This window comes from Mycothermus thermophilus, assembly GCF_041956435.1.
Source record: "Mycothermus thermophilus strain CBS 625.91 unplaced genomic scaffold VTJ04scaffold_7, whole genome shotgun sequence".
Taxonomy (NCBI): domain Eukaryota; kingdom Fungi; phylum Ascomycota; class Sordariomycetes; order Sordariales; family Chaetomiaceae; genus Mycothermus; species Mycothermus thermophilus.
The window spans coordinates 453085-465508 of NW_027191433.1; the positions used below are offsets into that span (position 1 = coordinate 453085).

At 56.3% G+C, this 12424-nt stretch overlaps 2 protein-coding genes across 2 annotated transcripts; both read right to left on the reverse strand.

The window, feature by feature from the left end:
* Nucleotides 1–969: 969 nt before the first annotated feature.
* On the reverse strand, nucleotides 970–3358 carry VTJ04DRAFT_9712 (uncharacterized protein; the record flags this gene model as incomplete). The annotated part of the gene is made up of 3 exons (XM_069368290.1): nucleotides 970–1038; nucleotides 1112–2358; nucleotides 2515–3358. The coding sequence occupies 3 exons, from the start codon at nucleotides 3356–3358 to the stop codon at nucleotides 970–972; spliced, it is 2160 nt and encodes a 719-aa protein (XP_069214448.1).
* Nucleotides 3359–3435: 77 nt separating this feature from the next.
* On the reverse strand, nucleotides 3436–4239 carry VTJ04DRAFT_9713 (uncharacterized protein; the record flags this gene model as incomplete). Its single annotated transcript, XM_069368291.1, has 2 exons — nucleotides 3436–3778; nucleotides 4106–4239. The coding sequence occupies 2 exons, from the start codon at nucleotides 4237–4239 to the stop codon at nucleotides 3436–3438; spliced, it is 477 nt and encodes a 158-aa protein (XP_069214449.1).
* Nucleotides 4240–12424: the final 8185 nt, after the last annotated feature.

Below are 12424 nucleotides of genomic sequence, written 5' to 3' on the forward strand. Positions count from 1 at the left end.
CCCGGACTCTTCGAGTTGGCGCAGTGGTTAGTACGCGCAGTTAGTGCTCCACTTATCCTCTCCATACCTCTCAAGAGGTCCTGAGTTCAATTCACACTTGTCACGACCTGTAGTGACGTTTTAGGGTGGCGTCAGTAAAAATCACACCTGGAGCAACAACCCCAGCAAACATCAGGTCCTGGGACTCCGAATATACAGGTAAAAACAGTGCACAAGTGGCTCAGACCTCGGCTACTCGCCTCGATCTGGGGGGTGTGTGACAAGCAGAGGCGCTATATAAGGTGCACTGACTATGGCAGCACCAACGGATTCGTTTTTGTTGTCTCACACACAGAGGTGGCAACAACAAGACAAGAACCCGAATGAATCGCACTCCCATATCTCGTTCTCATTACCACGTACTCTACTCTGTATCATCCTCTTAACTAAACAGGGAAGAAGAAAAAGCAATTCAGTGATATATCTTCGCAAAAAAAATCTTCTTAGGGCCGTCAAACTTCATCCATCCATTTATCCCAACCCGCTCCCATCCCCATCCCCATCTCCATTCCCATCCATCCCCATATTCCAGTGTAATAGTCCGAATCCAAGACATCAGGGTAGGTACATACATACATACATGCATACATACATAAAAACGGGGGGGACATACGACAAGAGGCACACACACACACACATACACACACGGCACGCGCGAGCGTAGGTAGACAGAAATGACAGGACGGTGTTACAAAAACAGAAAAAATCATTGTGGGTATCATTGGGGGGAAGAGGGGGCCAAAATCAAGACAAAACAAAACTCATCAGAGCCGCCACCAGCCGTAACCAAAAGAAACAGAAGAAAACAACCAACAGGTCGAGCCAGTCAACCCGTCGTTGTCAGATTTTTAAAAGACCATACGGTAAGCCAGGGGAAGAAATCGAAAAGGGAAAATGCGCAAGTTTTGGGAGACAAGACGGGGGTCAAGCTCAGATGGGCGCAATGCCCCTGCGATGACCAGCCTTGTTGCCCATGTAGACGCTCCAGTTGGCCACATCCTATCGAACACATCAGTCAGCATGTATGTTCAGGCTCAATCGGTGATATAAGCATCAACAAAAAAAGACTCACCCTCGTGACAACGGAGCCAGCGCCAACAGTTGAACCCTTCCCAATCCGCACACCAGGCAAGATAACCACGTTGGCAGCAATCCACACATCGTCCTCAATAATGACCGGCTTTCCGTACTGGGTACCCTGGTTCCCGTTGCGATAGCGCGGGTTGGTGCTGCAGGTGCCCGTGTAGATGCAGACATTGGGGCTAATGATGACATTGTTTCCAATCTTGACCTCGCAGACGTCGTTGATGAGGCAATTGCGGCCGATCGACACATTGTTGCCAATGTGGATATTATATCCGTAGTCGCAATTGAAGGGTGCCTCGACCGTGGCATTCTCGCCGACGCGCCCGGTATGAGTCACGGGCGACACAACGGTAGGCGACAGCTGGACGCCCTCACGCGGCTGCAAAATGTCGCGGAACAAGCGAGCACGCTCCGCCGGCGAGACGCCCAAGTTGGGGTTGGTCGAGTTGTTGAAGCGCCAGCAGGCCGCGTTGCAGCGCTCCCGCTCCAAAACCAGCTCCTTGTCGAACGGATAGTACGGCCGCCCGTTGAGCATTTCGTCCTTCTGACGACGCGGCCGGTCCGAGGGGAACTGCGTGTGCGTCAGGGCAAGCTGTGCGGTTGCTTGAGCGCCACCTTGAGAGATGGACGACGGAGGAGCAGGCGGAGTCGACGTCCTGCCGCTGTGGAGCATGCTGTTGAACGGAGGATGGCTAAGGGTGCTGCTCTGCGGAGGCGGCGGGGGCGGCGGTGGTTGTTGATCCGGGTCCGTCCGAGTGAGGTCATGGAGCGGCGGCACCCGCTGGTACTCCTTGGGGGTGCGGTCTGAGAATGCCGACACCGCGGCGCTGACGGGGGTCGGGAACACATTGGCCGAGGTGGCCGACGTCGGGTAGCCGGACAAGGCCGAGAGCTTGTTGTCAGGGCTGATGATGGAGCTCGGCATGGTGGAAGCGGTCAAGCGGTCGTCGTCCGTTTGCAGAGGGCGGCCTTGCGGCGGCGTGATGCGCAACGTAGGCTGGCCGCGAGTGTAAGGGAGCGAGTCGCGCTTTGGTAGCTGGCCTGGTTGCGGAGGTTGGGGCGCGCCGTAAGGTGGTGGTTGCTGGGGCATTCCGTAGGCTCCAGGAGGTACGTAGTTCGGGTCCTTGGATTCGATGGTGACTTGGGCGGGTTTGTTGTCCGGCTTGTTGGGCCAGGCCCCTCTCTGGGGTGGATATCCGGCGCAGACGAAGCCGCCCCTTATACAGTTTACACCTGCCATAGAATGTCAGTTGTCGGCCGGGACTCGGACCTGATGAGGCCGCTAAATGCGGCCGCATAGAGTAGGCATGTAAACACAATCTACGCGTCTGGCCGCAAAAACGGGCCAAACACGCACGGAAAAGGCGGGGACGGAGGGGAACAACTCACACTCAGGCTTCTGCTCATCGCACTTCTTCTTGCGCTTCCGACAAGTGAGGCAGCCGGTCTTGGTCCGATTGCTAAAGTTGCGCTTGCGTTTCTTGGGGTCGGCCTGGACGACACCATCCTTGCGCGGCTCGACGGGCGTGTAGGGGCCGGGATACGGGGAACGGTCGTCGCCATCCGGACTTTGTTCGTCCTCGCCGTGGCTCGCTGCCCTGCGCATCGCGTCGCTCATGGGCTCTTCGGACTGCCCTGACATCGGGTTGGCCGAGTAGGGAGCCTCATAGCTCGAAGTCCGCTCTTCCCTGGCAGGTTGCTGAGGGCGTTGCCAATTTTCGGCGTTGTCCCGTGCATCCTCTCGTGAAACTTCGCGCGGCGGCTGTGACGCGGCGCCACCATCGCCCGTATCGATCCGTGGACGTTGCGGCGGTTGCTGCTGCTGCTGCTGCTCGGGACGGTCAGGACGGTCCTGACGGTCACGGTCTGGCCCGTCTAGCCTCTCGGTCCTCGTCGGCGGCGATGGGATGCGCTCTCGCCTCGGTGAGTCGGACAATGAACGCTTGCGCTTGTGCGAAGTTTCGCCATCGGGATACGATGGCGGACCGTCGGGCGGGATGCGCTCGTGGTTGGCGGGCTTGCGCACTTCGGGCTCGCGGAGTTCGCGCTCTCGATCCCTTAGGTCGGCGGGGTGGTGCTGGCTATGCTGTTGCTGTTGATGTTGCTCGTCGGTGGCCCTCTGCTCCGAGCTCACAGGCTGCCTACTTGCCCGATCTCCATCGGTCGTGGTCGTCCCGTTGGTCCCATCCGTCGGCCTTGGCGAGCCCCCGTTCAATGCTGTGAAACTGGACATGTCCACTCACACCAACGCCCCAGGGCGCTTCCCCAATCCTCCTCCACGGCGCTCGATGCGATCAGAAAAGAAAACAGTTAGTAATCCAGGCACCGTGAGGTCTTTGGAGCCCGTAGCAGCAGCGACGACGGAGGAGCGCGGCTTGCAGACGCGAGCAAGTCCAACGTTTCGTCAGTGGAATTCGATTGCGCAGCTGGCGTCGCGAGTTTGTCAAGTTCGAAAAACGCGCGTAGCTGATAGGATTGCGCGTGGAAGTTGATATTGGAGCTGGGAATGTGTTGGTTGGACGCGCAGAATAGCGCAGGGAGCGCGAAAGGCGGAACGTGTGGAAAATGGACGGCGGGGGAGAAGAGAGCCTGATAAATGGGACGCTGTCTCTGCTGCTGCGATGGACAATGCTCGGCGGCGGCGGCGGCGGATCTAAGCGAGTGGATTCCCGGGATCCGAGGGAGCAGGCGCGGGGAACATGCACACAACGAGATTGTTGGCGTTGGTGCTTCGAGGGCCGAGTTGAGATTCTTGGTTCTCAACCCAGAAAAGATTAAAATTTCGAGATGTGTGTGTGTGTGTGTGTGTGTGTGTGGTGAGGTCGAGGTTGAGGTCAAGCGGGGAACAAAGGTGGGAGGGTGAGGAAGGTAAGGGTAAGGGTGTAAGAGAAGTTGGTTCAGAAAGAGTGAGATGATGAGAGATTGGGATGGGCGTGTAGAAAGAGAGAGGACCCGCTGGATGATGAATCAGCAGACGGACGCAGCCGCTTCGGCTTTGGACGCTTTGGACGCTTTGCACCTGGAAGGCGCGGCGATTTGCTCGCGTGTGACCAGGCTGCAGCACAAGCACAGGGCAGGAGCTGGGCGGGCAGCAAGATGGGCCCGAACCGGCATGGGAAGATGAGGAAAAGTGAAAGGATTAGCAGGCGCCGACCAGGCTGTGGGTTCCTTCCGCACTCCAGGCTGAGGTGCCTTCGCTGCGATGCGCCCAAGGGAAAGGGAAAGGACGGGGATTCAAAAAGGGCCCCACCTCCACTCCTTCTTCCTGGGGTGGACCCGTCCACGGGCAGGGAGTGCATCCATCAGTGGGGCGTCCCTCTGCACCGCACCGCACCGCACCTGCTGGCAGCCACTGGGCATTGGCCCCGGTGCTCGTGCATCCGTTCTTACCAGCCCTGGATTCGTGCCCGTTGCTGCGTGCTGAAGCCCCACCGTGCGAGGCGCGACATACCGGGAATGGCGGGGGGTGTGGCCGAACGAGAGTGGGCCACCCAGCCGTCGCCTCAGATTGGACCTCGCAGCTTTCTGCGTGAACACACTCCCTGTGATGGAATTTGAGAAGATGTGTGTGTGAGTTGCAAGGAATTGTAGCCATTGATAGAGTTTCTAAAATAAAGTTAAGTAGACGTAGCAACATCTAAAACGTCAAGATCCAGGTTGGGACAAGGCCAGGATGAACGGCCGCCAAGGACTGGTCGTCCGTGTAAGTGTTTGGGCTACAGGTAGCAGATTGTCTACGTATTTGCTCTTCTTGAAACTCTTGGTGACAGCTTCAGGCCGACCTGGGAACAGCGGCGATCCAAGCCGTGCTGTGGTGACGCTGATCCATGTTGAATCATGCTCACAACCACCCATCCGGAGATCATGCGCTTAACTTGCGGTAAACTTCCTGATCAACAAGAAACAGAACACGCATACACGCGGTCCATCCCGAGAGACATAAGCATTCCCGTTCTGCTCAAGTGAAGCGCAATGCAGTCTTGTCCTCATCAAAGAAGAATAGCAAGTAATAGCTAAGCTAACTCCTGGAGATGAACCGGCAATTTCTCCGTGTCATGCTCCCTCCTGTCACGCTGTCGGGGAATATAAGTTTCACAGACGGCGCTTGGCTTTCGGTTGGCACGTCATGTCATGTCCCAGTGTCTATTTTTGACGCGCGATTAACCTCATGCTGCGCCTGTCGGGAGACGGGAACGGGGCGGCGGCGGCCTCGATTTGGGGGTGGGAGATGAGGCGTGAGTGCGGCACTGCCGGCCGGAATCACCTCTCCAGCCCACGGCGAGGCAACTAACCAACGACAGACCAAGCCGATGGTTTACTGTTAGTAGGTCTGCTGGCATTTGCGGTCTCATCAGTTCCGTTAGCGGGATATGTCCATGAAGCACGAACAAAGTGTTGCTGGTGGACATATGGGCGTGCTGGAAGAGATTCGCCATCCTCCCATCCTTCTCACCGATAGCCATTCTCCGATCGAATCGCAGAGCGAGGGGGGAAGCGGGCTGTGGAACGTGCTGTAAGTATGAGTAGATTGGTACCAGACTTCCATCTCTGGTGAAACAAGCGCCGCAAAACCGAGATTCACACGACGTCTCGAGCCTCTTCGCCAGTCACAGCGCACAGACACCCGCGGCAGAAATGGATATGATGGGCGCGGCGAGATCTGGCGGGGCATCTCATGGATGGATGATGACAGACACCCCGGTTTGCGGGTGGGACCCTAGAATTCCCGTGCCTGACTTCGCCAAGGATCGGGGAGGTCGGGGGCCAAAATGACTTGACATCCAAGATTTGGGTGGAAAAAGGGAAGGAGGGGTGTATGAGTGGTATTACTGATGGATACCGATCTCGTTGTAACCGTCAAACTGGAAGTTGAATCTGGTCATTGTTACTTGCTCACAGAGTCCAGTGTGACTGAACAAGACGGGAGCATCCCATCTCAGCATCTCGGGGGGGAGGGACACGAGTGTCACCGCAGGTGTAGTTTAGACAACTGGCACAACGCAAAGATCTTGGTTCAGGCTCCCTTCACAAGTCCCGTCCCGACGTTACCGTTAGCATGCTGCAAGCAAGCAACCTTGATGGGCCTCACACATGCACGCTCGGGCAGCAAGCTACGACGCTGCGAATGTACCAGGCCCTGGTCGTCCATCTTTGCAGACCTCCAATCTCAAATAGGAGAAATATCCATGATTGAAGGCTCTGGTTGAAATGCCGGAGAAGCGCCAAGTTTGGGCGGCACGCGCGCTACAAGACATACATACAGGTTCGTGAAGATCACCTACCTGCCATGGAAGAAGACGTTTCCAAGAGAACAGGGAGCGAAAGACGGCATGATCTTGCACCGACACGTTTCCTTGACCACGAGAGACGCCGTACGCCACGTTTCAATCCATGTCTGACACGCCAGGTCAGGGGTTACAATTGAGTCAACGCAAGCCCGTCAGGACTTATACAGGTGGACAAAAGGGACGGACGGGACGGACGGGACGCATGAGGTCCAGAGCAATGATTTCGGCTAGCTTCGTAGACACTCTCATGATGCTGCCTACTGTGTAGTAATTTAGTACAAGAACGTCCCGAGATGTCACTTGACAGAGATGACATTGACACAAAAATGGCAGCAAGTCAATAAGCCAACTCTATGCCGTTCCGATGTGGCTCGTGCGGTTGGAAACACTTCCTGGTACCGACCTCGTGTCATAAACGCGAAGGAACCAACATGAAGTTCAGCAGAGGGAACTTTTACCAACGAAAAAGTCCCAGTGCTACGGTACCCATACTCTGGTGTCCCCCCTCCACTGACATGCCCACATGGCAAGCGAACAGTGAAGGGAACGGGGGTCCTTGCAGCGATCTTCCTCACCTGAAATGCGATGTGTGTTAGGTAATGCAGCATGGCACATTTGTTGATCCCCAACAACGATGATACTACCACTACATGATACATGGAGAGAGAGCTGCTACGCTGTCTTCATCCATTAAAATTATCGATGGCTGACTGAGTACGGTGCTGGATGCAGCCCGTCCCCGGACCCTAAATCCAAAAATACCTAACCGGACCCAACACCACTTCCCCGGTGCCCAAGGCAAGCCAATAGCCCTGTGATCCTGAGCCTCGGGCCCGGCCCCAAGGACTGGAGAGAAGGGGAATGGAGTGCTCTTCACCGATGCCCACATGGCATGGCAAGACATACATAGCGGGGCGGCACACACACTGTATGTGGTGCAGAAGCGGGTAGTTTGGCCCCCATCACTGGCGATCTCGCTCCTGGAATGGATTGGCTGGGTTGGAACCGATCGTGGTGATGGCTTGGAAGGTCTGGACTTCAACACTCGCTGTGATGAGATCCCTCGACGGATTCAGGTGGCGGCGTGACATCACCAACATTACCTACATCCATCCGTTCATCAAGCCGGCCGGCACGTGGAGAGCTAAATTGGTGAGAGAGCCTAGCTGAATCCCGAGGCAAGGTGGCATGAACATACATACGTTGGACACCATCGATCGAGACATCCTGTTGGTTGGATCTCTCCCCCTTCCAAAGCCCCAACCCGCGCTGGGATCAGCCTGCGCTTGGTGAGTGAACAAGCGGGGGCGTGTGAGCCGCGGCGAAAGCTCACTGGCGCGATCAACTGGACGCCCGCTAGTGATAGACGGGCGAAGCGAGCTTTGGAGGCTTGCGCTGGCCAATGGCGCATCGCAACACGTCTTCATCGGCGACGTTCTGTGGTTTCCTCAGCGCGCATCTCCACAGTTCGGCGGCGCGCACCGCCTTAGGTCTCCACACCTTCTCTCACGCCTCGGCGAGGTTGGCGACGACGGGGGCGGTGGCGGGGCCCGGGGGGCTGTCCGTCGACAGCAACACCGCCGGACGACGCCTCCACTCCTGTTGGCACCTCACTGAACGCCGATGAAAGCTCCACCCAACTGCGCAGTTTCGGGTCGTCTCTCTGAACGGAGGCATGGGCATGTCAGCTGTTCCAACGAATCATGGAGCAAGAGTCCCATGGCGGACGAAGAAATCAGCCGCCCAACAACCCCTTCCGAACGAACACTCGTCGCCGCGGTGGTGGGACAGAAAAGAAGGCCCGGACGAACACTCGTTCACTTCGGCCCAATCCCAGGACTATGGGGTTACGCAGCCGCGTCTGTCTGAGGGGGGCCTGATGCGGTGAACACAGTCATCTCAAGAAGGGCTGGTGAGGCTGCACCACGGGAGCATCGATGCTACGGAGGAAGAGGAGCACGTCGCGGCGACCAACACTTTTTTTTTCTCCGTGATGGCCCGCGGACCAGATTGGGCCAAGTGCCGAAATGGCTCTTGCCATGTCAGTTTTGCGTGGTTCGTTTGTTCGGGTGGTTGGCTGACGGGAGCAGCGGAGCGAAACTTCGGGTAACCACCACAGCACGTTGCGCTAACCGCGATGGGGGGTGACGCGGAGAGCGGACATCAGGTCGTTCTCTTCTGCGTGTGCTGTGCGCCTCAAGGCCTTTGTCGATGCTCCCGTCCGGTGTCATTGTGCCCCACACACCTCCGGAAGATCCCAGGCGTGCTTCTTCATGCTCCTCACCGTCCATGAAACATCCGCCGCAGTTCGCAATGCTCCGAGCCCGATCGTGTTCGGTCAGCCCGGATCAAGGCCCGTTTTGTCGGGGGGATAATTTTAGCAATCAATTTTTCCCTTTCCCTCGGGCCTGTTTGTTTCGAGTCGGGATTGAAAGTTCATGCACCGGCCGCTCCGGGGCGAATCTTGGACAAGGGCAGATGCAAGTGATTGCGAAAGCAGGCTGTCAAGTGAAAGAAAGAGAAAGTTCGGACGAAGCTTCGGAGCCGCTGACAGGACGAGCGTTGCTTGGGGGGCCCACGGTTGGTGTAACCTGCACGGTGCCGCGACTGTGACGAACACGGCTCCTTGTGCGCAAGCGCAGTCCGGGCCCCTGCCACCCGCGGCTTCGTTTCTGAGGAACTTGCTTGCTGATTGGCTCATCTCTGTTCGAGAGACAAAGGGCGTTGTGGCCTATCAGAGAGCCGAGGCACACTTTTTCGATTCCTGCCTTGCGCAGACAAGAAACCTCAGGCAGCAGAACAATCAATTCGTTTCCTTTTCTGGCTTGCGTCCTGCATTCCGACTCTCATGCACGAGAAACACAGAGCCACAGAGCCGAGCTCTGACGCCGGTCGCGCCAATTTGTTGGCGCAGTTGGCGCTGACGGCGTCTGCCGCCTGATGGGGCAACCTCCACTCCTGGAATGCTTTCGATTGGTCGACCGAGGAGCGTCTCTCTATTTTCCCCACTCTTGACTTTGTGCTTCAACGCTCCATGCAGCATCAAGCATCCACCAATTCATCAATCACTGACGGAGTAGGTCTCGATCAATCAATGAAGGTCGACCAACTCCGGATGAGTAGCACTCGAGCTATGTACCTACTCCGCAGGTGTCTCTTATTCAGCGATGACAGAGACTTTGGTGTTCGTTTTCGGGAATTGCGTGACACTATCTCTATAGGTAGCACTCCACTTACACAAGCAACGCTGCTAGACAGCATGTTGGCGTCGTAATCACTATTAGTGGTTTTCCATCTGGTAGGGCAGCTCAGGTAGCAAATAGTGCTGGATACTTTGCCTACTGTTAGGCACTCATCCTGATGCAACAATCCATCCCGGTTACTGCTCTGTAAAGCATGAACTTGATGGTTCAATTTACTGGCTATTACCTATGTTTCTTTCCCAGGAGTACGACCCATCACACCTCTCACCTGTGGCTTCTAGGCCTTACATGCGACAAACGAAAACCTCTACGAGCACCTTAGGCCATGCCCTATCACAGCTCGTCGATTTCCAGCCACAATCTGATATATTTCGTGAACAGTTCTGGAACGCTGTGTCAAACAGACGGATACGTGGTAGCCTATGAGCCTAGATGAAACTTGCTGACACAAACACACAAACACTGGTCTGGTTCCGGGTATGTTACCCCTTTGGTCAGGGACGGGATCAACGGTGTCATGGGTATGTACTATCTCATACACCGCACGCCCCAGTGCCACCGCCCGTCGACATGTTCGGGCCTTTGAGTTGGCGTTTCCCAGATACCCTATCCTCTGCTGCTAACATGGAATTATAGGGAGGAGAACTACGTTGTCACCTTCAACCTTGAAGCACGGATCACGGCCATTTTGGCCCGGAGAAGCAATCCTAAGGAGTTGACGCCAGTTACTTTCCTCCAACCAACAATCCCCTCCTCCCGAAAGTGTCCAGAGCAATTACCTCCCAGCTTGCTAGAAGCTCGAACCTCAAGGTTCGCGAAGCAGCAGTCAACCCAGATCCTCACCTGTGAGAGATGGTTACTTACTTGCTACCATATTAAGCATATCACGTTTTCCCTTCGTCTATGAAACAAACATTCCATGTATAAAGCGAAACGCCGTGGCAAGCCAAACAACCAGACAAGAGAACCAAGAAACAACAAAAACGTTCTTCCATGATGCGGCTCCCGTTCCGCGCGCGAATCGGGGTTGACGCCGAGCCGGCGCTTACAGCGACTCCCAGCGCCTACGCCGCCAACATCACCGCGCTGCGATTGGTCCACCGCTACATCCTCACCACTTACACCGTCAACGACCACCAAACATTGGCCACAAAGATTGCTTGTCTCGCCCTAATTATACATACCTACATACGCATCTTGTTTCTTGACCGTTCGCAACCCCCCGCCAGAAACGAAACATCTCTTCACCCCGCCCAACCAACCCAGCCAGCCCTACGCCAACCGACAGCCGTGGCCTGCATCTTGCCTGCGTCTTCCTGCAGGTATGTATGTACATACCAAGGTTTCTCAACACCTACATCCGCGCCGGTTAGGCTGTGGCCAACGAGGAACCCGGCTCCCGCCCGACCTCACTGGCCTTTGGCGCGTGGTAGCGCCGCTCGGGAGGGCGGCGCGCATCGTCTCGACATGTCGGTTATCGCCTGCGCGGCCGACCGAAAGTGTCTCCTGGAGGAGAGAAGAAGTCTCGAAGATTGGGACATCACTATGCGACGACGGCAGCGGCACCCCCACGGGGTCAGTAGCACCTAGACGCCGGGTTAAGAACCGCAGGCATGACTGACGTCGGCTAGCGCACCGTTGCGGCTCTGTTCTCTCCGACACGCCCCCCGCTCCCCCTCCCCTTTCTCCATCCCGCCAATGCAAGGAACAAGGTTAGCTTAACGCCGTCATCTGCCGGGACGCAGGTCCCTCTCTCCATCCATACGTACATACATACCAAGCCACCTCCACACCACACCAACGGCGCCAGGACAGAGCCAAGCGAAGGGGATACCAACCGGAATACGACTACACATGCACACACAGAGAGACAGACAGACAGACAGGCGCAGACACACACACACCCCATTTTACCGCCGTGACGGATCCCCTATCCTCACCCCCTCCCCCCTCCATGCCATGCCAGATGGCCCCCCCCCAAATGGGGCTCCCCGCGGTGGCAGCGGCAATACCTGCATATGTATGCGCCTATTCAACCACGCCCCATCTCCCAGTCATATCACACGCATGAGAAGATCTCTGACGGCGCGCGTCCCGCCGACCGGGGGAGATCTATGTATCTCTTGAGATTCTCGAAACGCCGGGAAACGAACGCCCCAAGAGCGTCTAGCTCAGTCCACCCAGGCCAGGCTAGGTAGCCACTCCGAGATACTGACGTTCATACCTTTACATATATGCACATGCATAGTCGATACGCCTCTTGACCTGCTGAGCAAAGTACATACCTACCTAGGTATGCTGGGCAATACCCGTCCTCGCCGCCCCCAACCCCCAACCAACCAACATAGGTTCAGGGAGGGAGGGAGGTGACGTACATACCTTTTCATAGGTACCTTAGGTAAGCCACCTCAGGTAAGTCATGTACTACGGTGACGTGCGTACGTACCTACCTTTCCGCCCCCTCTCCCCTCGCCCCCAACTCAGATCCTTCTCTTGCGCGTCCCGCCAGGTTGGGATCTACTTAATCACAGTGCACACGGCGGAAGCTTAGGCAGGTAGTGCCTCGGAGCTGCATGCATGCAGATTTTGTGTGCGGGACCGTGGGGGGTGGAGGATGTAAATATAGACATACGGTCGCGGTAATTGGTAGTTGTCCATTGACATTCCTATAAGTAGGTAGGTAGGTAGCTAGGTAGGCAGAGGCACAGCGGGTAGGTCGGGGAGTGTGTATCACATCACGCCGGCTACTACCTTATCTACCGGCATACCTACCTCCCTACCTACAAGGCCTAAATACGTACATGATCT